The sequence below is a fragment of the Podarcis pityusensis genome (assembly GCF_964106645.2).
Source record: "Podarcis pityusensis genome assembly, chromosome: 14".
NCBI classification, from domain to species: domain Eukaryota; kingdom Metazoa; phylum Chordata; class Lepidosauria; order Squamata; family Lacertidae; genus Podarcis; species Podarcis pityusensis.
Window position 1 is genome coordinate 11110463 of NC_138039.1, and position 26905 is coordinate 11137367.

The 26905-nt window shown below is 43.3% G+C and overlaps 1 protein-coding gene across 1 annotated transcript in view; it reads left to right on the forward strand.

The window, feature by feature from the left end:
- Positions 1–10407: 10407 nt before the first annotated feature.
- Positions 10408–26905, forward strand: part of LMTK2 (lemur tyrosine kinase 2) — a 42595-nt gene continuing 26097 nt past the window's right edge. The window contains exons 1-2 of the mRNA XM_080980934.1: positions 10408–10799; positions 24485–24609. Of these exons, the coding sequence (XP_080837060.1) occupies positions 10658–10799; positions 24485–24609 (267 nt within the window). The 5' untranslated portion in view covers positions 10408–10657. The remainder of the gene's footprint in view (positions 10800–24484; positions 24610–26905) is intronic.

Here is a 26905-nt window from a genome sequence, read left to right on the forward strand (position 1 = left end):
GAGAGAAGGAAGGGGACCATGGATCCTCCGCTGCTCACGGCTGCAGCGGATTCCTCCTCCTTGATTGCTGGGAGTTTCTCTGGGCAGGAATTCCCTCAGCTTAAGTGGGGTGGGGGAAGTGTGGCAGGTAGGGGGGTACTGAGAGACACATGTCTCTCAGATGAAAATTGGGAGTGGGCATTGTGTGAAGTGGCTGTGGATCTCCTGCCGCAGAACTGTAGGACTGTATAGAGTTGGGAGGGCCACCCAAGGGTCATCTAGCCCAGCCCCCTCACAATGTAGGAATCACAGCTAAAGAACGCCAGGCAGACGGTCCCCCAACCGCTGCTTAAAAGCCTCCAGTGGTGGAGACCCAAACACCTTCCGAGGTCATAGAATTGCAGGGTTGGAAGGGAACCCCAGGAGTCATCTAGTCCAGCCCCGGTGGACAGCGGGCGCAATCCATCCCGTTGCGCAGGACTAAAGATGCTGTGCAAGGCTAAAGAAGAAGCCAAGGCAGTGAGCGGGATGGATCGCGCTTGCTGCCTTGTCTTCTTTAGCTGCACTGGAGAGGTTTAGCTCCTGGCTGGAGAGGTTGCGCGGCTATAGATCCCGCGCACTGTCTTGGCTTCTTTGCTCTTTGGGGCTGGGGGGGGGAACCCGGGCTTCCCCCGCAGCCCCGAGAAGCTCTGGGAGAAGTGGACAGGCTGCATGCAGCCTGTCCGTTGCTCTTTGGGGCTGGGGGGGGGATAATATTTTTTTCCTTGATTTCCCCCTCTAAAAACTAGGTGCGTCCTGTGGTCCGGTGCGTCCAATAGAGCGAAAAATACGGTACATTTATTTGTAAAAATGGAATATACAACGGGATAGACAGGAAGTCTAGTGTGTTGGTATGTATATGATTGAGAGGGGAATTTGTTTTTGTTTTTTCTCTTTTCTTGTTTCATTTTCTTTCTAGGTATATAAAATTTGTATATAATTTTTGTATACAAGTCGGAAATTATATTATAGTAAGTCCTGTAATGTAATATGACAACGTTTACTGATGTAATATAAGAATATTAACAAATAAATAAAATGCAAATTCAAAAAAAGAAGAAAAGAAAAAGAAACACACATTGCAAGCAGCCCCAGAAGAGTTCTCCTACCCAACCAACCAGATCTTCAAGAAAAGAAGTCCGACTGGACACTAACTGAAGCTCACTTCTGTTGGCGCAGAACTCACTTGAGTGCATAAGGCATCCCAAGTCAGAGCCCTACTCAGGAGAAGGAATCGTGAGACTATGTGTTGTTAGAATCAAGGCCACATTTGCATTCTAGAAGGGTTGGTGGAGCAGACAAGCTGAGGAGTTAAACCCTCAACTGCTGCTTGGTTTCTGATGCTCAAAGCCTGCCGGTCTTCTGGACAGCTCCTTTTCTGCTCAGTGTGAGGCCTGTTGATGGCTGCAGCTGATGCTGGACAGCTCCCCAATTTGGCTCCAAAGGCCAGTCACCGTCCAGCCACAGGGAACAAGGGTGTGCTGCTGGAAACAGCAGCCCTGTGTGAGGTTCCCTTCTCCTTCCTGGTATTACCCGGTTCAACAGCCAGTTACTCATCAAGGCTAGACAATTATGTGGAGCCAGATATGAGTCAACAGTGTGATGCAGCAGCAAAAAAAAGGCTAATGCTGTCCCAGGCTGCATCAACAGAAATATAACGTCCAGATATGGAAGAACTTGGATATAAAATTTACAGCATGTTAAGGTTTAAGAGAAAATTACAGTGGTGCCCCGCAAGACGAATGCCTCGCAAGATGAAAAACTCGCTAGACGAAAGAGTTTTCCATTTTTTGAGTCGTTCCGCAAGACGAATTTCCCTATGGGCTTGCTTCGCAAGACGAAACGTCTTGCAAGTTCTTGCAAGTTTCTTTCCTTTTTCTTAAAGCCGCTAAGCCGTTAATAGCCGTGCTTCGCAAGACGAAAAAACCGCAAGACGAAGAGACTCGCAGAGCGGATTAATTTCGTCTTGCGAGGCACCACTGTATATAAAAATGATATATTGATGGTATCTAACACTGAGTAAATTGGCAAAAATGTATAAATCTAAATCAAATAAGTGTTGGAAATGTAAAGAGAAAGAAGGTTCTTTTTTAGCATATGTAGTAGTCTTGTAGTAAGGTTAAAGCTTACTGGGAAATGATATATAATGGATTGAAAAGGATGTTTAAAAAAATGTTTGTAAAAAAACCCAGAAGCTTTTCTTTTGGGAATTATAGGGACAGAACTACCTAAACTGTATAGAAACTTATTCATGTATGCTACTACAGCAGCAAGAATATTACTCAACTGAAAATGGAAAGAATGACTTTTTGGGTGATGCCATGCAATAGTGAGCTTCATAGCCAAGTGGGGATTTGAACCCTGGCCTCCCAGGTCTTAGACCAGCACTCTAACCACTACACTACACTGTCCCTTGGAAAAGCTATTAATGGTGAACAGGGATAATAGTAGCATACTTCAAAGAACTTGTACCTGTATTCATGTCTCGCATCCTGGATCACAATACTGCGAAGGGCATTGTTAAAAACTATTGAAGAAAAAGTAAAAGCATGCTGTTTCTCTGATCCAATTAACCTTGTCTATAAAAAGACTCTTAAAACACCTCCCACACACCAAAGCAGCAGAAGCAACGTGGTTGTGATAGCAGTGCATAATTAAGAAACATGCAGCTGTTCAGTAAGATAACCCATTTTTCTTGTACACACACCAAAAAAATCAGCTCTTCTTGCATTTCTGTAAATATACCTGCTTGAAAAGTTTCAATTTACATTAACAGTGCAATCCTGTTCAATGAGATTTGTTCTCTAGTAAGTTTGTGGGTGTGTATAGGAGGGTGGCTTAAAGCTTTTTTAATTTTTTGCATTCTGGCCTATCCTGTTAGCCTACTGTTCTTGCACCTCAAGGCTATCTGGTGTTCAAAGATTGTTCAGTGATGTATTTGTACATATGGTTTATGTATATCTTGCTTTTCAACTAGAGTCCTCAAAGCAGCTAGCAACATTTATAAAATGTCACAGAGATGTCAGTTTGGACTGGAGCTGTACTCAAAAAACCCAAACAACTGCAGTGGACGCTCGGGTTGCGAACATGATCCGTGTGGGAGGCACGTTCACAACCTGCAGTGTTCGAAACCCGCAGCGCTGTATCCGCGCATGTGTGAGTCTCGATTCAGCACTTCTGTGCATGCACAAAGCGCGATTTTGTGCTTCAGCGCATGTGCGAGTGCCAAAACCTGGAAATAACCTGTTCCGGTACTTCCAGGTTTCGGCGCGTCCGTATCCCGAAAATGTGCAACCTGAAGCATCTGTAACCTGAGGTATGACTGTATATTGAGAAGTATATTGAGAAGCAAAGCGGCTAGTAAGTCTGATCTTTATTAAAGGAACTGTTGCAACAGGGTCCCCACTCACCACATGCAGGAGAGAGGAGAACCCTGAACAATGGTGCACAAGCCCTTATATAGACTTTTGAAATTGCCCACCCTATAACCCAAGACCCCACCCCCCAAAAAACCACATCCTACATACATCACAGAAGGAGGCAGTCTACAGCAGAAATTCCGTCTGCCAGGATACTGTACCTGATAATGGTCACTGATTGCACTACCTGGGCAGTCTGGCCATTCTTTTGTGATGGTTGATACTTTAGTCCCTGAATCCAGGTCACAGGCTCACCCTAATCAGAATAAGGTCCATTATCTGACTGTTGACTCAGGATCCTAAACTGTGCTTTTATATTTAATTTTCACTTTCTTCTGTGCATATTGTAATGTTTTCTTGCTGCTATGGCCATTGGCTGAGGCAAATAAAGTTTCTATTCTATTCTATTCATACACAAATACACCCTTATTAAGATAGGATTTGCAAGCAAAAAGACAATGGCAAGGATTTCACCATTTGCCTCCCATACTGCAGAGGAATATTTGATGTCATCGGGAGAGTCAAAATGGCTTCAGGATTGATCTTCCATACTATTTCGAACACATGGTTCATATATTTAGTTATGTGTGCATTTATGAATATTTATTCTCATTTATTTGAGACCTTAAAAGTCTTATAACAGAATGGTTTGGTTTATGGGGGACTACTGCTCCACTGCTCTTGTACAGAAGTGATTTGTGATTATTGTAAAGTGGAATTATGAAATTCCACACTGAAAGAGACAGCCCTGATTATCTTTTTTATCAGCATGGCGTTTCCTTGGCTCACCACATCAAACGCTGTTTGAATATTTAAAAAAAACCCAGTCACAGTAGTTACCATGCATTCTGCTACCAAAAGGTTTATAACCTTTTCTTGGGTTCAGCTCCTGTCAGTTGCAATCCCTGATGTTCCTCATACACCTTGCAAAATACCCAAACAAAGGGTTGTCGCCAACTCATTTCTATTCAGTGTAGACCTGCTGAAATGAATGTGTCTAAGTCAGCTCTGCCTATCAATTTCAGTGGACTTACTCTGAGTAGGACTAGCATTGGCTACAGCCCATCATTCCTATTTAATTGGATGGGGACCAGAGACAAAAATTAAAAATGAATTAAAGGCTAACATGTTGTGAGTTTGAATCTGAAACTAGATCTTCCAGCGGTGTGGCCATGTATCCTACTTTACAGAAGACAAGCCAGTATTTGAAGGGCTGTCTAACCCAAGTGTGGTTTAAAGTTAAAAGAACTGTAAGAAGGGAGAACCAAGGGCCTTGGCTTTGCTCACCAATCACCTGGCCACAGCCTTCCCCACAATGGTGAGATGCATTATATTTCTATTCAGTTATAGTCATTGGGTTGCATCCAGTGTACAGTGTTTACCTTGGTTCTCGAACAAGGTCCATTCCAGAAGCCCTTTCAGCTTCCGAAACGTTCGAAAACTGAGTCGTGGCTTCCCATTGGTTACAAGAGCTTCTTGCACTCAGTGGAAGTCGCATCGCACGTTTGCTGGTTGAAAGAATGGCTACTTCTTGAAAATACAGACATTTTGGATTTAGAAGGTTTTAACAACGTATTTGGATGGCATGCATATTTATGGTATGATAAGGTCAAAGCACATAAAGCATTTAAAAATCATATTGTCAGGAAAGCACTGTTTAATGTTTGGATAAGATACAAGGATTTATTGGAAAATAAAACCCCAAGGTGGTTGTCATCGATGGAAGCGAAAGCTCTGAAAAGGCTCAATATGGAGGCCAAATGGCTGAAATATTGGGAAATTTTGGAACAAGAAGGAGACAAATTGAAATTGCAGAGTTTCGAGAAACTAAAAAACAAAGTGAGAGATTGGCTTCATTATTATCAGATAATGGAGGCATATAATTTGGATAAGAAAATTGGCTTCCAGGTGGAAAAATCAAAACTAGAAACAGAACTGTTAGAACCCAAAACTAAGAATTTGTCAAGAATGTATAACTTGCTGTTGAAATGGAATACTCAGGATGAAACGGTGAAATCTGTTATGATTAAATGGGCACAAGATGTTGGACATAATATTATGTTTGCTGACTGGGAACAGTTATGGACCACAGGTATGAAGTTTACGGCATGTAATGCCCTAAGAGAGAATATTATGAAAATGATATACAGGTGGTACATGACCCCAGTCAAGCTTGCAAAAATCTATCATTTGCCCGACAATAAATGCTGGAAATGTAAAGAAACTGAAGGTACATTCTTTCACCTTTGGTGGACGTGCCCAAGGATTAAGGCTTTCTGGGAAATGATATATAATGAACTGAAAAGGGTATTTAAATATACCTTCTTGAAGAAACCAGAGGCCTTTCTTCTGGGCATTGTCGGCCAATTGGTGCCAAAGAAAGACAGAACTTTTTTTATGTATTCTACAACCGCAGCAAGAATACTCATTGCAAAGTATTGGAAGACACAAGATCTACCAACTTTGGAAGAATGGCAGATGAAGGTGATGGACTATATGGAATTGGCAGAAATGACTGGCAGAATCCGAGACCAGGGAGAAGAGTCGGTGGAAGAAGATTGGAAGAAATTTAAAGACTATTTACAGAAATATTGTAAAATTAATGAATGATAGAATGATGTTGGATAGTAATTAAGCGGTTTCCAGCTGTAATGTTCTAAGAGAATATGAAAAAAGGGTTATAAATGGGTTAAAATCTAATGGTAAGGATTTGCTGAACCAATAAATTGAAGTGGAATACAAAAAAGGGAGGTACGAGGAGGTCCGGGAAGCAAGCTAAAGGAAAATAAATAATAGAAAAGATGTGTGTTTTTAACTGTTTTTATTTTGTATTTTTCTTTTTTCTTTTTCATTTTCACTGTAATATTTCAAAAAACCTTAATAAATATCTTATAAAAAAAAAGGAAGTCGCATCGGACGTTTGGGTTCTGAAAAATGTCTGAAAATGGAAGCATTCTGGATTTTCAGTGTTTGAGAACCGAAACGTACAACAACCAAGGCGTTCGGGAACTGAGGTTCCACTGTACTCTCATTGAAAATAATGGACATAATCTAATTCCAGTGGGGTCTACTCTGAGTATAACAGGCATAGGCAAACTTGGCCCTCCAGATGTTTTTGGGACTACAACTCCCACCATCCCTAGCTAACGGGACCAGTGGTCAGGGATGATGAGAACTGTAGTCCCAAAACATCTGGAGGACCGAGTTTGCCGATGCCTGGAGTATAACTTAGTTGAATACAACCCACAATTTCTTAATGTGCATCTATCTATCTATCTATCTATCTATCTTAGCCAGTGTTTTTTTTCTAGAAAAATAGGTGCCAGTGCTCACCACGAAGTTGTTACAGTAAGCACTGATCTTACCATATGTACATTTTATGCATATTGATGTCTTCTTTTGTCATCTTTCTTTTGGTGATGCATTACTTCCTTTCTGGCAATGCATAACCGGCAATCTCATCTCCCCAGTTCCTATCTAGTGCAGCCTATCAGTTCTCTTGATCCCTGAGATCCCCAGATGCTTTGAAGCTGCCGTTATTTACAGGTGTTAACCTTTAGAAGATGCTTCCATGCTCAATTGGCTACATACAGCACCATATCAGAGGTATTTTGACCAAGCTGCGGGAGGCAGTGGAAGACAGGAGTGCCTGGCGTGCTCTGGTCCATGGGGTCATGAAGAGTCGGACACGACTAAACGACTAAACAACAATAACCAAAGGCCTCTGTCTAGATCACATATCCAAGCTAACACATTTGGAGCCTGATGAACATGCTTTCAATACAAAGATAGCTGACATGTTTCTAAATACTGTTGTCAGCGTTACTATCCTCCCATTTTATACTGCAATTACATCTCAAGCAGTGAAGCTGGAAGCACAGATGGTGAGTAGGTAACTGCCTATATTAGGGAATGATTGCTTCAAAAGTTTAAATCAGCATGCCAACAATGTCAAACTTAATAAATCTCACTGACTCTATAATCCTGCTGCAGGATTTGACCAAAGGGCTCTCCTTTTCACGTAAGAATACATACATTTTCTGAGGGTCTCTAGAAAACCTATGTTTGCCAGGCTGTTATTTAACGTTGATGTAATTAGCTATTTTTGTTACATGATTACACTGAAATTAAGCATCTAATTCTGTTAACCATATTGTGCTTCTTAACAGTGCCCTTTTTTATAAGGAGGATGTTGCTTTAAAGGCCAAACAAATTTTGACTTTTTAAAGGCAGCGAATCCACTTATTGTAGCATATTGGTTTCAAAAGAATTCTGAATCACCTGCACTCTTGCGTAATCTGGAGGTTATGCATCATCAGCCCCCCCCCCCCATTTTCTACTGGGGTTATTGCACTAAAAATAGGTGTGGGTTATGGGATGCAGAATTCGTTCGCTGGAAAATAGACATTAAAACAAGCAATGGCTCTGTGTAACGGTTTATTCATACGAGGCCTAATCTGTGCAGTCCCTGAACCACTAAAATGGTCCTACTTTAGCATTATTTGTTTATTTATTTTATTCATGCATTGCACTTATATTCCACCTTTCCTCCAAGGAGCTTAAGGTGGCATACATGGTTCTCTTCCTCCTCATTTCATCCTCACGGCAAGCCTACAATATATCATGAGAGAGACTGTGACTGGCCCAAGGTCACCAAACACATTTCATGGATGAGCAGGGATTTGAACCCTGGTATCCCAGGTCCTAGTCCAACACTCTAACCACTACACCACACCAGCTCTCCAAATCACTATAACATTTACTACAAATTCATGGAGCGTAAGTTCATCAGTGGCTACTGGGAGGCTATATGCTTCCTCAAAGATTGGCTCCAAATACAAGTTGCTGGGAAACAACAGCAGGAGAGTGCTCTCGTCCTTTAATATGTACCCTGCTTGTGGGCTTCTCGTAGGCATCTGATTGGCCGCTGTGGAAAACAGGAAGCTGGAGCAGGTAGGCTTTTGGGCTGATCCAGCGGAGGCCAATGAGAGTTGCAGTCCAAAACCAAGTTGAGGAAGGCTGGTCTAGAGCAAATTGAGTTATATGCAGTTATGCTTACTTAGAATATTTATCTGACTCGGGAACTAACCCAGGGTGATTTCTCCCTTGAGATTTTGGCAGCAGCCTAAAAGGTTTCTCCTCCCCACATCTTCCGTAGGCATCAACAGAATGCTGATTCTTATAGTTTTAACTGTTTTCTCAGGATGGGGGTTTGTTGTCTTGAGTTACTTGTACACCGCTTGGAGACAATGCTAATGAAACAGTATAGAAACTGTCAAATCAGATCCTGGTGATCAGCCATTTCCAATTTGTACTTTGGTAGTGTCATGTTTTGTATGGGTTAAAGGTGTAGGTAATGCATCCTTTCCTAACCTTGTGGCCTCCAGACATTGTTGGACTGTGATTCCCATCATCCCTGGCCATTGGTCAATTTGCTAGATTTGATGGGAGTCGTGATACAAAGCATCTAGTCCAGTGATGGCTCAACTTGGCCCTCCAGCTGTTTTGGGACTACCATTTCCATCATCCCTGAACACTGTTAGCTGGGGATGATGGGAGTTGTAGTCCCAAAACAGCTGGAGGGCCAAGTTGGGCCATCACTGATCTAGTTCTAAGGTTGGGGGAAGCTGATGTAGTGGGGTTTCCCACCTAACTAATGAGAGAACAGGTTGTGAGTACAAAGAGGAAGAACCATGGGAAATCTGGAAGAGGTGGGAACTGGGCCTATTAGTAACGGCAGGCTCTGAGAAAGAGACATAAGTACACATTAGAAGAGCCTGCTGGATCAGGCCATTGGCTCATCTAGTCCAGCATCCAGTTCTCAAACGCCCAACCACATGCCTGCGGGAAACCCTCAAGCATGACCCAAGTCCTCTCCCCTCCTGTGGTTTCCAGCAACTGGTATTCAAAAGCATAACTGCCTCCAGCCACAAAGGCAGAACATCACCATCATGGCTAGCAGCCACAGATAACTTTATAAGCCATAAGGAAGTACTGTACAAAACAATTCCACCTGTGTCAGGTGTGGTTTGAACTAGGAACTCGCTGACTCACAGCTCACACTCTGAACTACTGTATGACATCACCTGTAAAGTCGAGTCTGTTGTACACCACAAGGTAATATTAACCACAAAGATACTCAGCAGTGGCCATTCCTAACGAGGAGGTCATGTTGAGTAACCTGCTCTGCTTGTACCAGCATGTTGTTATTGTCACCAGACTGAGGTGAAGAATTGGGTGGAACGAGTTAGAGGATTTACTATGTCATTATCAATCACACCTTCAGTTAATTCAATATTCAGTAAACCATTGGTGGAAGAGATCTAAGAAGTGCAGACCAATCCAGATGATATTTAACAAGGATGGTTACTATGAGCTTATAGGGATGGAGATTTCTGAAGGGAGAACACAGTCTTGGGGCCAAGACTATCTCCAGATTTGAACCCTTTATTTGGGAAGAGCAATCTGACTCCCTCACAAAGATAAGCAGGTGTGGGTCTCATCAGTGGGGCGTCGAAAGGGGGGGGTGTAAATATTTTAAAAAGAAAGACAAATATTGCCGGTTAAAGAATGCGGCTTCTTAAAGGTGCCCGAACTGCAGCACCCTTTTATTTTATTTTTTTAGCAAATCATCGCTGTGGCAGCTCCGTCTCCTCTCTCAAGACCCACCCCATCCCTGCAGTCGCCACGATTGGCGGAACTGGCTGCCAATCACGGAACTAACGTCCTCGGCATATAACACACGATGCAGCACACCTTCGCCGATATTTTTTTTTTTTAGATAAATGTAAAGGAGAGGCTTCATTGGTCGCTCCGCCTGCCAATTCCGGAACAAGCCCGCCCTTTGACTACTGCGAATCCGATTGGCCGAGCCCATCGAGCCGGCTCGAGTCGACCCCGTCATCGCCGCCTCCTCCTCTAGAGCGGACCTGGCGCCGGTTGGCGCAGAGGCGTGCCAATCTCCTCCGGCGCCCCGCCCCGTCCTCTCAGGTAGCCCGGAAGATGGCGGCGGCGAGAGGCGCTGTCGCCGCTGCTGTCGCCGGTGCGGACGGCTGGGCTGCGTGAGGCGAGCGGGAACATTCCCCCCCCTCCTGCTCCTGCTTCCGCTTCTTTATCGCTGTTTCGGCGGGAACCGATGCCGGGGACGGCCTTGCCGCGAGGGCTGAGGGGAGACGCGGAGGGCGCCGGCAGGCCTGGCGGCGGGCGGCGCTGAGGGCGCGATGCGGGGCAGGCGCCGGCGGCGGTTCCGGGGGGCCAGCGGGCGGCTGGGCCGGCCTCTGCCCCCCTGGCTCGGACTCTTCTTCTGCTGCTTCCTGTCGGCGTTGCTGGGAGGCGGCGAGGCGGCTCCTCTTCCGCAAGCAGGTGAGAGAGAGACCCGGGAAGCGGGCGAGGGGGTCGGATCCTGTTCAAGGTGCAGACCTATGGAACTCAGTGGCAGGCCAGGAGAGAAGCAGAGGAAGGGAGGCAGGCGACCCCTCTGGGTTGGGCCCATGTTTGGGGAAGACCAACTGACGTTACTTAAAGCCTTCAGTTCAGCGGGGGCAACCTTTACGGTTGGGCCCAGACGCCCCCCATATTTAAAGTAGGCCAATTGCTGTCCGTGGGGCTTGAGCTGCTAAAGGCACGAAGGAACATAGGAAAGGTAAGGGCGTGGGGAGACAGGGAGGCAGCCTCTGGGCTGCCCCCCAACCTCACTCTGTTTTAGGGTAGACCCACTGACATCAGTGAGGATTCAGCTGTTAAGCTGCTGCCCCACTGAAAACACTGGGGCTAAGCCAGCCTTTAAGTCCAACTGAATCTGGCTCCAGTTCTCTCTGTGTTAAAACTGATACATCATAAGATGAAACCCAGGTGATTGTGGATGTGATGGGGTGGGGTGCCTGGTGGCACTTTAAATGCTAATTGTTAGTAGCAGATTTTTCTTTCCTTTTTGGTGGCCTGGAGGCCTTGTAGCTGTGTGTGTGTTTTATATATTTATCCTCTTTCTCCTGCCATTAAGGAGCTCAGGGCAGCCGACATGCTGGTCTTCTCTTTCCTCTTTAATTTTCTCTTAACAGAGATAGGCGAGGCTGGTCCAAGGTTACCTGACACAGTTAGGCAGTTTTAAACTCTGGAGCTGATGGCCCTATTGGGAAGGGGTGTGTGTCCCTCTTTAGATGGTATTGCATTACTTCAGTCATTTCAGGATAAGGTAGCCTACCCCTCTTGCGTTGGGGGGCCCTTCTCACTTCTGCCCCCAATCTTGCCTTGGTAGCACTGGCAGTGACTGTTGTGACTGAATGGAAACTTGTGTCTTCTCAGGCCTAGTCTAACACTTATAATGGCACTGTGTATGTCATTATTTATTAATGTTTATACCTCATGATATTGTACCATTTAACATTATTATTATACCTCAGTATCATCGTTTATACATAGATGATGTGCATAAGTCCCTGCTTCGCAATAGGGAAACAGAGGGGGAGAGAAGAATGTTGGAAATGCTATGTCTCTGTCTCTGTACACACTTCCGTATCTCTCACAATTGCAATTGCACACAGGCATAAAGAAAAAATGAGGTAAAAGGAAGGCTTTGTTGTCAGCTGTTACTGTTAAGAATGACCACAGTTCTTATTTCATATGCAAACTTAGATCTTGTGTAGAAGTTTCACAGACCTAATATGCCTCTTGCATTTTATGGTTGTATGGCCTCATTTACATTTTCTCTTGTACCCTTGTGTTTGGTATATAAATAACAGACAACCATGCCTCTGGAGTGAAAGTTCATGAAAACTGCTGCAATAAATCTTTTACAGGTGCAATAAGGCTTTTTGCCCATCATGTATGTAAGAAATTCCCATATATGTGACCGCCAGTATTCATAGATGACCAGGATCAATTTCCTTTTTCATATACATAAAGATTTCTCTTTCGTTGGGCAAAATTTCCCTGTGCTCGTTCTGGCTGTATACATAATGTGTCTAATAGCGTAGTTGAAGATGAGCTATAATGGCTCAGACCAAGGGTCCTTTTAATCCTTCAAATAAAGCCCACAAGGTGGGCATAAAGACACAATCCCTCCCTCACTGTTTGTTCCCTGCAACCGTCATTTAGTGCCATATTACCTCTGAACCTGCTGATAGACCTATCCTTCATGGATTTATCTAATCTTTCAAAAGCCATTTTAAAACTATCCTCCGGAGCAGCCACTGGCCATTGCCACATCTCATGGATAGATCTTCTTCAGTGAAATTACACATTGTAAAGAAATAATTTCCAGAGGTGTTTCAAATGTCAGTCTCTCCAAGGGGAAGAACTGCTTTACAGATAAGTAAGGCAGTTGGATCTGTTTTGCCCTTTTGACAGAGTAATCTTCTGTCATGTCTATAGCTGTATATCTTGGACATTATACTTGGTCTGAAACACAGTTGAAATTAAATATACATTTCTGCAAGTATGTATGGCATTTCCCCTACAGTTTTCCCCAAGCTATTGGATCTTTTTTTGTTGTTGTTGCTTCCAGCAAAAGTCATTCCACGCTTACATCGAGGTTTTTGGAATGAAGATTATGGAGAAAGAATGCAACACAGGCACGAAACATTTTATTGGTGTAAAATATGTGACCACAGGTCAACAGCAGCTATTCACTCTGCTAGACAGGAGGGGTATCTATCAGTTTGAGATTAGCAGCACCCAGATGTGTTTCAGGGGTTTGTGTGTAGGCAAGAGAGAAGGGAAGCATGAAGCTCGGTGGCAGGGCGGTAGCTTTCACTTGGAGCCTCTTGTGTCCACAAGGAAACAGGAAGTGCAGTTACCTTGAAACTGACAAAGCTGAGCTGCTACTTGTTTGTTGCCTGAGAAATGTATTTCAGTTTTAAAGTATAATTTCCTTCTAACAAATTTCCCCTTAACTCTGTGGACACTAGTCTTTTAGGGAAAATTGGGCACTGCCTCACCAACCCCAGTTTACTGTCAGCCAGCCCCTACCTGCCTGCCTTCTTACTTACACAGAGGGGCCTTTACTGAAAACGTCATCCTCCTTAGTTTCAGTGTTCCCTTGTAGAACTCAGAAAAGAGGTGGGGGACAAAAGTAGCATTAGTTGGCTCTGCCTGTCACGGGTTTTAGTCCCACCTACTATTCAGGCTCCCTGCCTTCACTCCTACTGGCCCCAATGACACCAACCACCACTGCCTACGATAAAGCTACAATTCTATGCAGACATAATTGGGAAGTGGGAGTAAGCCTTATTTAACACAGTGGGCCTTGCTTCCAAGTATATATGCATTGAACTGAGCTGCTGGTTTACAAATGCTAACTGTGTCACACTTGAGTAATTTAAGCTGTAAGAATTGCCTCTCTCCTGGTTCGGGGCTATGGTGATCAGATGCGAGGGAGAACAATGCCCCAGACCCTTTAATAGATATTTAATTGAGGGATTTTCAGCAGGTATAGTTTCTCTTACTTCTGTTTGGCAGTTTCCTCAGCTGGTTTAGCTTGTTGTATGTGAAGTTGTACCTCTTGAACTTCCCTCTGGTATGCCACTATTACAGGCAGAGAAGCCTTGTTCTCCTTTTTATCTGGTCTGCTAGAAATAGTGCCTGCAGTCACTGAAGTGAACTACATTCTCAATTCCAAATGCTAGGGAAAGTCCATTCTGCTACCAGGTGGTCAAAGGGCACTTTCACATGACACAGAAAATCACCTTTGAGCCTTCTGTGTGTGCATATATATTCTGTAATGTGGAATAGAAATAAGAAGAGCTGTGTTAAAACCAAAAGGTGGTGGGGAGGGTGTCTGCACTGTAGGAAATACTTCTTAAAAAAATGTGTTGGGCATGGGACTCCCCCATGTTTTATTAAGGGGCAATGATCCTGAGAGTGTTCCCAGGATGGTGTGGTTATGGAGAGCACAGGTGGTAGAATTGCTGTGAAGAACTGTGTAAATACAAGGAAGGAATAGGTGAAGTAGCAGTACTGCCACTAAGCTTGCGCAGAATGCTTTACCGAAAAAGCACAGCAAACATCTGAATTAGGAGGCAGAGCCTTCAGATCAAATTAGGAGGCAGAGCCTTCAGATCAAATGTAAGACTTCTAGGCAGGTTTGAATCTCATCATGGAAGTGCTAAGAGTGAAAAAAGTTGTACTGTTTATAGTCAGACGTTTGCCCACCTAGCTCTATATTGTTCATTGGTTGGTGTGGATCTCCAGGGGTTCACATAGGATTCTTTACCTGTCCTACCTTGAGGTGTCGGGAATCTAACCTGGAACTCATAGAATCATAGAATTGTAGAGTTGAAAAAAGAATTGTAGAGTTGGATCATCCCTGCAATGCAGGAATATGCAGCTGTCCCATACGGGAATCGAACCTGTAACCTTGGAATTATCAGAACATGCTCTAACCAACAGCTTCACATGCAAAGCTTGTGCTCTGTCACTGAAGTATATGATTACATAGATGAAGAATCAATGGAATAGCTGTGCACAGGCTTCTTTTACAGTGCAGGTAGCTAACATGGTGCTCTCCCAGTGTTGTTGGGCCCCAGCTCCCATCAAGCCCCAGCCAGAATGGTCAACAATACCTGGAGAACACTACTTTGGCAGCTACTGCCTTACAAAATGGGAATGTGGTGTGGCTGGACACAAAGTAATGTAAACTTCAGCTGGTAGGATGCTGTGTTTTGTAAGAAAGGGAATATATGTCCAGAAGCAGTAATCATCATTATTTCTTTCCCAGGTATTACTTTCTCAGCTGAACTCACTTATGCACTCAGAGTTGCTCTGTTGTCTAAGGAACAGCATCATGTGTGCTGATCATGTGTTCATGGTCTCTCAAACATCACATTTATGTCATGCTAAAATAAAAGTTATCCCTAATCTCTGTGTTACGGGCCTTGATGATTTGGATGGCTTCTTCCCAGATTTTAGTCATACATAACTGCTGTAACCTGCTGAGTTTGAGAGGCATGCAGTGTTCTTTCCATACTGTGACTTTAATTTTGGGCCTGGCACACATTGTACGTTGCAGAGTCCTTTCCTGCTTACTGTTAGTATAATCTTTTGTTCCTCTGCTGCTGCAGTTCTTTTGCATATCTTCTCTGCCACTTCTATTGGACTGCATCCTTTAAGCGTAGTATTTTTCTCCTGTGTACATATACCTCATGCTACAGCATAGACTTAATGGCTCAGAATTGTCTCTCATGTTTTCTTTTTGAAGACTTCTGCCAATTTGAATTATATTTCCCCATTCCAACAATAAGCTTTAAAACCAAAAGCATGAAGGCATTAAAGTATTCTATTTACAATATGAAATATTAAAACCTCGTTAAAATGACTTGGTTGTGGCTGTTAAAAGCCAGACCAAGCAGGGTAAGTCTTATATCAGGGGTCGGGAGCCTCCGGCCCTCTTAAGTCCTGCTGGACAACACCTCTCATCAAACCTAACCAATGGCCATGCTGGATGGTGCTGCTAGGAGTTGTGGTCCCAGCATCTGGAGGGCTGCTGGATTCCCTAACCCTGTCTTGCAGTGTTGCTGGAAAATATTCACACTTGAATTAGAAAGGAACTTCCACATTTGTTACATAGCTACTGAGGGTCCCACATGTTCAGTCATGACATACAGGTGTTGATTAATTAGGAGGGCACCCTTAGTTCATCTTAAAGGTAGTGGTGTCTGTCTATAGTTCATGTACAGCTTTAAAATTAGGTGTATCCACAGCTCAAGTTTTTCTGTGACTGTCACTGAGCAAGTAATATTGGTAACATTGCAGCCCAGTTCTAAGAAATCACGATTTCCTTCAACTTAGGCAAGCCTATGTGAGCCTTGGACCAACGCACTTGCACCTCCTTGTCTTTTGTGTGCTGCTTTTGAACTAGTCACCATTTTCTGAGATGTCAAAACCCTGGGTAACAGTGACTTAAACTATGCTTAGTGAAACAAGTCAGAATCAGTCCTTAGTTTCAGATCCTGGCTTAGTCTCACACTGTGGTGAAAAGTTTACAGTGTACACAATCTACCATTTCCTGCATTTGGACATCCTGGGGAATTGTGGTAAATTCAAAGTGAGGAGATTTGAGTCTCCTTCCATAGTACATGAAATAAGGGAAGGGGGAGCATATGAGCAGAAGACATGTTTCTGCTGCTTCTGGACTGAGTCTATATAGCTGCTGGGGTAAATATTAGAGCTATCTGGTGGTTGGGGCATTAATTGCTCCCCACTCAGTAAACAACCAAAATATTTTATTATACCTACGGGACCGCCTCTCCTGGTATGCCCCACGGAGGACCTTATGGTCTGCAAATAATAACATCTTGGAGGTCCCGAGCCTCAAGGAGATTAGACAGGCCTCGACCAGAGCCAAGGCCTTTTCGGCCGTGGCCCTGACATGGTGGAATGCTCTGCTACAAGACACCAGGGTCCTGCAGGATCTGACATCTTTCTGCAGGATCTGCAAGATGGAGCTGTTCTGCCAGACCTTTGGTCGGGGTCCAGTCTGACTCCCCCTCTCTCCTTATAAGAACTTGTATGAAAGTGCCCCCCAACTTTTCTCACAGGTTCATATATGATCAGTTACAAACAGTTAGGCTGGTGAGCATTTAAGGTTCCCAACCCTAATCTGTGGCACTAACATAATCACTTAATTTTCCGTTTGCTGATAAAGTTCACATACAAAGTATAATTTTGAAAATCCCCCACATTCTGTCATCTATGCAGGTCTTTTTAGTTTACAAAGGATTTGACATTTCGCTCAGCAGCATAGGTGAAAACGGATTTGAAGCCCCTTCTCCGGCCTCCAAACCAACAATAAATTTATTTTCCGTTGCACAAAGTCAAATGTGTAAAATGTACTGCTGCAGTGGAGTTGCTTTATTTCTGCTACTGTCAAGAACCGCTGTGCATTGCTTGGTGATTATTGCAATGTTAAGAGAACCATATGCATTTATAAACAAGGGTGGCAATGTGCTAGGGAGTCATGGTTGGCTATAATTTCCCAGTATGTTTCCGTGTACACATCTCTCCAGATGTTCTGCTTTACCAAACGGCCATGCTGAAAACTTATTGTGGAAATTGAAGTAACCTTTACTTTTCTAGGCAGTAATATTCCCACTTCTGTATTTAAAGAGTTCATTTTGTTCTTTCTGAACAGTGTGAAGGTATTTTTATCTGTAGGTGTAAAAGATGCATTGTTACCTTGCTGTTAATGCAGAATATGTCTTTGGTTTACCAGCTCTGCATCAACCTGATAATGCAGGGAAACTCTGAGCATGTTCTATAAACTGGGAATAGGGTAGCATAAGAGTCATGTTTCAATAAATGTACGGTAGTTTTGTGGATGCTTAAAAAAGAAATTAACTCCAAGCCTGGGTGATAGGGCATGTTACAAATCAAATTAACACCTTAATGGGGGTGTCTGGCTTGGCAAATTGCTTTTCTATTCTCTGCCAAGCAGTCTGTTCAGCAAGGCAAGCAGTTCTGGCAGGGGCTAGCAGCTCCCCAAATCCTTGTGACCATTTTCAAGGGCTTTTAAGTTGGTCTAGTGTTCATTGTAGTCAAGGCTGGGTATACTCTGTGCCACAAAACTAGGAGCAAGTTATATACCATTTTGCATAAATCTTTTAAGTTGCATGAGTTAGTATCTGGATTTGTATAGAATTTAAAGGGGGAAAGTCAAGATGAGAGAGGGATATATGGGTTGTTTTGTAGGACCTGTGGGAGGTGCAGGCCATTCCTTTTGCCTGGTAACTTACATTTTTGCAAGTTACAATAGTGAAGGCTTGCCTGCTATGTTACAGCTCTGCATTTCTCTAGCTTTATAGCTCTGCATTTTTCTAGCTATGTCGCAGGTCAGATTTCTGCTTCTTACCTGTATTGCTCCCTGCCCCATTCTGTCCTTGATTGTGCTGTTGCTGATACATTTTTAAAGGTTCAGTATATGGAGTGGGGGTGGGATTGACCTGCTTCTTCTGATCCTCATGTTCTGTTCACAGGAACCAGGAAAACAGAAGTGAAAATGAGCTGCAACTCTTCTGTGGCTTTCATAGCTGCTGTTGTGGCTGCTTGTGGTTAAAGATTTTAAAATATTTTTTTTTTCGTGTATAAGACTAGGGTTTTTTCCTAAAAAATAATGTCAAAAATTAGGGGACATCTTATACTCTGGGCCATTTCCCCCAATTTTCTTAAATCTGAGTCCCCAAAAATAGGGAGTGTCTTAATACATGGGGGCGTCCTATAGACAGAAAAATATGGTACTTTTGTTATCTAAATTCTTAACTACCCCTGAAGATATTACAGTGTTTATATTAGCTATGTATATAATAATAAAGTGACTTGGTTGTATCCAAAGCATGGCACTATTTCAAGTGAAAGTTCCTGCATGTGCTGCTTTGAATTTGCTTCTTTATAGACATTGCCAGCTGGATAGTCATTTGGAAGCTGAAGTTAGTGCCGATGCAGAAGCTCTTGAACTCAAGTTCAGATAACTAACTGTTGTATGTTAATCATTGCTTGATGTGACAAAATAAGAGTTACTGCCTGCTTTTGGAGGCTGCAGTGCCGTTCAGGTGGGAATGAATTTAGAAACCTGAGTCCTGCTCAGATGATGGAGGATAAAGTGGACATGACAGATTGGAACCATAATTTTCTTGTTGTATGTTTGGACACTCAATCCATGGTTGGGGTTCTAAATTATGTGTAACAGAAGCAGTGGCCTGGTGTGATATCTACATTCAGCCAAAGAGTTGGCCTAATTGCCAAAATAGATTGAATTAGTCTGTGCTTTGCATTAGCTTCACAGCAGGTTTCTGACAAGGTTGTTTTAGACCCAGCTGTGTGATGTAATTGGTTTACTAAATCCAGTAAAATGGTTGACTCAGGCTGCAATCATAAACACATTTATGATGGCGTAAACTTCAGTGAGCGTGTGGCTTACTTCTGACTAAACATTCATAGGATTGCTCTGTCACATTGAGCTGGCAACCTCTGTGTACCTGGACTGTGCTACACTCTTCTATGTTGTCTGGTATAATACTCTACTAGTGCATGTAACTCCTCATTATAGAACCATTTTCTAATGAATTTATATTAGTAAGCAAATTAGTAGATTTGGTTGTAATCTACACTTGCAAGTAAATCCAGAAATGTCAGTAGCCCACATTCAGTTTTTATTCCTGCTTGCCTATGTATAGAAATGTTTGACTACTGTGACATGATGATGGCGTGTGAGAGAAAACATGCACAGTTTAGCAAAGATCCTGGTGCCTCTTCACTTCCTTTTCTGTTGACAAGTGCCTGTTGACAAGCCTCTTGTGTTAAAATACAGACCCTGGGTTCTATCCAACATCTACTCTAAGTGGCACTAATTGAAATTAATGTGCATTATTACTAATTTGGATGTAGTAACTTCAGTGGTTCTACTGAGAGTAAATGTTAGCTGGATACAACTCCTTAGATTTAAATTAAAACTTCATATTCATGTCTGCCCTCATTAACTCAAAATTATCCTGAAGTCTATCTTACTGACTTAAGAAAATTATAATGCCTTGCTTATTTTGGAACTGTTGCCTTTAATTATCTTCCCTTTTTTATTTTTTATTATAACTATTTAATGTGTTCCAGTCATTGCCAATGATGGGGAAGAAATACATCACAGATTTTCAATAGAAATACCGTATTTTTCGCTCCATAGGACGCACTTTTTCCCCTCCAAAAATGAAGGGGAAATGTGTGTGCGTCCTATAGAGCGAATGCAGGCTTTCGCTGAAGCCTGGAGAGCGAAAGGCATCGGTGCGCACCGACCCCTCTCGCTCTCCAGGCTTCAGGAAGCTATCCGCAAGCCTTGCAAGCCCGGTGGGAGTTCCCGCGGGCTCACAAGGCTTGCAGGCAGCAGCCTGCAGCCCCGGCGAGTGTCCGCAAGCCTTGCGCGCCCGGCAGGAGGTCCCGCCGAGCGCGCGAGGCTTGGGGCAGCAGCCTGTCGCCCGAAGCACGGGGAGCCCTCCGGAGGGCTCCCCGTGCTTCGGGCGAGTGTCCGCAAGCCTTGCGCGCCCGGCAGGAGGTCCCGCCGAGCGCGCGAGGCTTGGGGCAGCAGCCTGTCGCCCGAAGCACGGGGAGCCCTCCGGAGGGCTCCCCGTGCTTCGGGCGAGTGTCTGCAAGCCTTGCGCGCCCGGCAGGAGGTCCCACTGAGCGCGCAAGGCTTGGGGCTGCAGCCTGTCGCCCGAAGCACGGGGAGCCCTCCGGAGGGCTCCCCGTGCTTCGGGCGAGTGTCTGCAAGCCTTGCGCGCCCGGCAGGAGGTCCCGCCGAGCGCGCAAGGCTTGGGGCGGCAGCCTGTCGCCCGAAGCACGGGGAGCCCTCCGGAGGGCTCCCCGTGCTTCGGGCGAGTGTCTGCAAGCCTTGCGCGCCCGGCAGGAGGTCCCGCCGAGCGCGCAAGGCTTGGGGCTGCAGCCTGTCGCCCGAAGCACGGGGAGCCCTCCGGAGGGCTCCCCGTGCTTCGGGCGAGTGTCTGCAAGCCTTGCGCGCCCGGCAGGAGGTCCCGCCGAGCGCGCGAGGCTTGGGGCGGTAGCCTGCAGCCCGAAGCACGCGAGGCTTGGGGCGGCAGCCGCGGGGGGGGAATAATTTTTTTTATTCATTTCCCCCCCCAAAAAAACGAGGTGCGTCCTATGGGCCGGTGCGTCCTATAGAACGAAAAATACGGTATATAGACCTAATTTTAATGTCTAATGAAGAAGACACTGAGACTAGGGGGTGATGGTGAGATGCCCATGGTACTCTGTGTTACCTAGGTGCCTCATGTTTTCCAGAAATATTTATTTCCAGTTAGATATTAAACATCAAAGGGAGATATCCAGTGGTGTCTGCCCTGCTCTGCACACCCAAAATCTTTTGTGGGGGATTGGAGAAGGGATGAGAAGAGAATGAAGAAGACTCATGCAAGTGGATGCTTATTCACATGAGGCTGATGCCACCCAAGAGTTGTAGGAAGCTGTGTTGGTTTATTAGCATAGTAGCCTTACTGAAAGCAACAAAATGTCATTCTAAAAACCCTTCAAAGCCCAGGAAAACAAGACGTTCTTTTGGCCTAAAGAACTTCAGGGGAACTGGTAGTGAATAGCTGAGGGACCACCCCTGAGAAGGTCCTATCCCAGGTAGCCACCCGTCACCTCTCAAAAGGGGCAGTAACTTGGTTGGACCTTTGATCTTAGTAACTGGGCAGGTTTACACAAGAGTTGACAGTTCTTGAAATATCCTGTTCCCAGACAGCTTGGGACTGTGAAGCTCAAAACTAGTCAACTGTGAAACTCATTAAGTAATTTTGATATTACTTTACTAATTGAGTTATAGAGCTATATTGCTTATAGAAGTTGTGCCTTTTAGCTGATAGGTGTTGCAGTTTAGCTTCTCATCAGAGCAACCCTGATGTAATGTGCAACGATATTTGAGAGAATATTTGACCATGGTCAAAGAGGTAACTGATACTGCTGAGCCACCTGACTTTGTTGACAAGCCTGTTTGTTAGGTTAAACCTACTTCTTGTGTGTTTTAGGTGAATCAAGCAGTTGGAGTTCAGACTGTAAAAACAAATTAGCATGTACTCAGCTCTATTTGCAGTAGATGATGTTATTTTTGAAGATACTGGGACATACTTGCTAGGGTGGCAACTTTGTTCATGGACTGGTGAGAGAATCTAGTCTGTTCATCCCTGCAGTTATCTTTCTTACTCCACGAGAGCTTTCCACATCCTTCCACATCTTCCAGCACTGAATAGCCTTTCCTGTATGGAAAGATAGCGTGCATCTTCAGGGTCTCTGGGGGTTTGTGTGAATGCAAATATTTTGGTAACTGCTCTACTTTTTGTCCTGAGTAGATTCGTTTTATTGCTTAATACACAGTGGACCCTCCGGATATGAACTTAATTCGTTCCAGGGGTCCTTACGTACCCCGAAAAGTCCGCAACATGAGGCGCCACTTCTGTGCACGCGCTTCTGCACATGTACGTGCTGCGAAACCCGGAACTATACTCTTCCGGGTTTGCCACATTTGCAACCCGAAAGTTACATTACCCGAAAGTAATGTAACTCCAGGGTCCACTAGATGACAGTTGAACAACTTTTGCTATAGGAGGTACCAAAGTGTGTTGAAAGAGTGCGTTGAAATATTTGAAAATATGAGATCCTGTTGCTGAATACACTAAGACAGGAATGAAGGACTCCCATCATCCTTGGCTATTCACCACACTACCTACAGCTGATGGTATTTAGGGTCTAACAACTTCTAGTGGTTCACAAGTTCCTTATCCCTGCATTGTGGAATGTATCACAAGTTCTTCAACAATACTTTCAGGAGCTTGGTTTTTGATGCACATCTCTTTAAGAGTCATTGGCATTTTTCTGTGTGGTGTCAATATTCTCTTGGCCTTTGTGGACACCTGCCTCTGTTTTCTTAGTACCTTCTCTGTTAGCGTCTTACATATGCAGGTTTAGACATGTTCATGCACATGTTGCTTTATATTCATAACCTGTCCGTTCTTCAGGATGGCTTTCTAGTAAAATATGATACATACTTGTGTAAGCATGTTTCCACGTAGTTTCTGCAGGCAAGGATGTCTTCAAGTGAAATGAGGTTTAAAGATAGATGTACTCTTTGATCTTTTAGGGTTGGCTGGTTGCTTTAGAATGGCAAGTCTGTCATCTCACTTCCCATATTTTACAAAATCTCGGGGGCTTTGTCTTTGAAAAATGCTGATTGTAAGTTAATGTGACTCTTCTCATAGCTGAACTGATCTTGTGTTAAAACAATGTTCTGTTCTAGTTGTCTCTCCCCCTTCCACTAAAAGCTGCAGAAATATGTACCAACTTCCTCAAAAAACTAGTTGCTCAGACTTTGCTGCAACTTGAAATTTAGAGCAGTTGCAGGATCTTTCTAAGAATAAGTTGAAGTGTTAGGATAAATGCAAGTAAAGGCAGAAATACTTTATTCCAGAGTGTCTTTCATCAAAAAATGTTTCTGATATATGTATACCATTCCATGAAGAAAGTTATTCCTACATGGGAACCAATACTTGCTATTGGTTCCCATGTCAAATGTGATAAAACAAGTTCAGACTCATTTTATAATTTGAAATGAAGACTTGGTGGTTGCCTTTCCAGCTTGTTGAAGTATCTTAACTAAGTATTGGTTAATTAAGTGTTAGTGCCTTGGCTTTTAGATTGTGAACCTGAGGGCAGGGACCGTCTTGTTACTGAGATTTGTCAGCCACTGTGGGACCCTTTCTTGGCTGAAGAGCAATGGTAATCTTTTACCTTTGTATGTACATTCTGAACTTTATTTGATACAGGAGGGCTTCAAGCTTTAATTGCACTACCTTCATCAATTAATCAATAAGAGCTTTAATACCAGGTTAGCTTCCTCCACGAGAGGAAAAGATGTGAGTGAATGTGTTTAACATGTATTTATACCCAGCAAGTAAGGAATTCAGCATATTTGATGTCTACATTCAATGACAACTCGTATGGCTGTGGATTGTATGTGCATGTTATCTCTTATGTAATGCTATCTTAATACATGGCAGACTTGTTTTGCCAATACAGGGCCTTGTATGCTTTTCTATTTAATTTTGACTTGTTGACAACTGGGTAACCCTATATGATAGCTGAAGGTGAAACGTGTTAAAATACACTGCCAGTATTGCAGAACCAGCACATTCCAATGAAATCAGCATAGTTTACTTGAGACTATCAAAGTGCCATGGCGAAGTATTTGGCTTTTATTTTATTTCTTAAGTTCAAGCTTTCTAAATGATAGATGTTTCAACAGTGTTTAAAATCCTGAGAATGCATGATAGTTTTGTGAAAAGGTAAAGGCAAAGAGAGAGAGAATACCTATTTTTGGAGCCCCTAAGTCTAGAAATTTCCATAAAATCAATATCCATAAAACCAGAAAAATATAACTCGTACATCACAAATGTTATCGGCCTTACTGCAGAACTGTATAACTGTTCTGAAATTTCTCTTCTATAGTTAGCATGTTTGTGTTCCAATATATGACACCATGCTTATTTCAGCCCTTTGTTTTCTAGGGGAAGCAGCAGTGACTGAAGTTCCCTTCGCGTTGGTGATTATTTCTGCCTGCAGCCTTTTAGGCTTGGTACTTCTGCTTGTGAACTGTGTATCCTGTTGTAAAGATCAAGAGATAAACTTCAAGGTGAGTACAGGAGATAATTATTTGTATCCCTTTAGTACTGGAATCTGATAACACACGTATATAATTGTACTGTGCAATGCCAAACATTACTGTGGTCAGTCAAAATCAATGGAGTTTGAGGTGTCACAAGTAGCTCTCAAGTCTGCTTAGATGACCTACTGTTGCTGTGCAGTTGGGACTGCTTCCTGAGTAACTTATTCTGTTTGATGACTTGCCTTCTTGCACTTAACATATTTTCAGAGCACTTAAGTATGAACATGCAGGGGATGGGCTTTTCTGCCTGCTTTGGAGCAATCAAGTAAATGGGGAAACTTTTTTAAGGCAAGGGTCTTGCCAGCCCATGCTGAGCCAAACTGACAGTAACAAACGGCCACAGAAGCCACTCCAAATGTCTAAGTACAGTGGGACCTCCAGTTAAGAACTTACTTCGTTCCGGAGGTCCGTTCTTAACCTGAAACTGTTCTTAGCTAGAGGCGTTCCTTTGCTAATGGGACCTCTTGCTGCTGCTGCGCCGCCGGCACACAATTTCCATTCTCATCCTGGGGCAAAGTTCTCAACTCCAGGTAACTCTTCCAGGTTAGTGGAGTTTGTACAGTGGTACCTCGGGTTACATACGCTTCAGGTTACATACACTTCAGGTTACAGACTCTGCTAACCCAGAAATATTACCTCAGGTTAAGAACTTTGCTTCAGGATGAGAACAGAAATCGTGCTCTGGCGGTGCAGTGGCAGCAGGAGGCCCCATTAGCTAAAGTGGTGCTTCAGGTTAAGAACAGTTTCAGGTTAAGAACGGACCTCCAGAACAAACTAAGTACTTAACCCGAGGTACCACTGTAACCTGAAGCGTTTGTAACTCGAGGTACCACTGTAACTTGTTCTTTCTTTCTAAGCTGGGAAATTTGGCCTTGAAATAGATGAAAAATACCCCTCTTCGAGGAAGTTATGTTATTGTTTTTTTTTTAAATAAGCAACAACGCGCAAGAGTCATGGGGATTCAATTAAGAAAATAGTCTCTGTAATATCTGTGAGACTATTTGTGACATCTTCATACAATGCCTATTTCAGATAGGTATTCAGTGAGGTTAGATTCATAGCCGGAGGATGGAAACTTCAAGGTATGAATTGTTTTGGGGTTTTGGAATGTAAAGAATGAGACAAACAGGATATTGTTCTACAGAGCTACCTAGCTAAACAGGGCTTGGATGCTGAGCTTGAAAGAATCTCTTTATTAGTGGGTTGGGGGTTTTTTACCTTGGATGTTAAACTATCCCTGTGGTATTCTCCTTCACTTCCAGCTACACTAAAGTAGCTAAACCGCAGTGAAAGCTGACACTTCCTGTGTAGGAGGAAAGCTATACTAGAGAATCTGTAATAGACTCACAGAAATACAAAAGAAATACTCTGATCTGTAAGTTTTTTCTCTTAGGAGGGATACAGGTGGAAAGCTTAGCAGAAAATTCACATGGATTTTCTAGGAAAGACATAGGCAGGATCCAAAATGTAAAAAACACACACCCCAGTGTGACTCATTCTGGACTTCCATTTTTGTTATCGACCTACCTACAATATATAGCCATCTTATAAAATACACAGCAGTATATGTACACACAAACAGAAAACACTGTTAAAAACAGCGCAAAATCATTAAAATGCCTGGCTGATCGGAAGTTTAAAGAGCTGTGTGTGCTTGTCAGCATAAAAAAATCTTCAAGAGACACCTGAAAGTCAAAAGCAAGAATGGCAAAAAGATATTGAGCGATTGAGAAACAATAGCAGAGTTGCTTCTGTTAAGAGACAATTAAAAATCACACTGGGCCTGGATCCTGGTTCCATTTTCAGATCTTAGTTTTATAAATGCACATGGATTTGTCATTTGTTCCCAGTTTTCCATGTGTCTGCTTCCATGGAGGAATGAAGCTTGCTTATGGCTCAGCTCGAAGTGTTCACCAAAGCTTTTAAAGTATATTTTCCAAGTTGTATTACTTTTTCAGTTAACAATTTTCATTTATTTATTTAAATAGTGTGCATTATATTGGCACAAAATACAGCAATAAACAGCAATTCAGTAAAACAAGATGATCTCATAATTCACTCGTGGGCTGCTTTACATGGCTGAAAGATGGTCAAAAATAGGTTCCTTGGAGTATAGACCAGCAGTTGCTCTTTCTAGACCAAGACCAATTACAAAGTATTAGGAAAACAATGTTGCTCTAGTTATTTCTTGCTTTGCCCTTAAAATTTCACAGCAAGGTCATAGGTTGTGTGAGCTTCTTCTGTAGTTATAGTGTTACGTCCA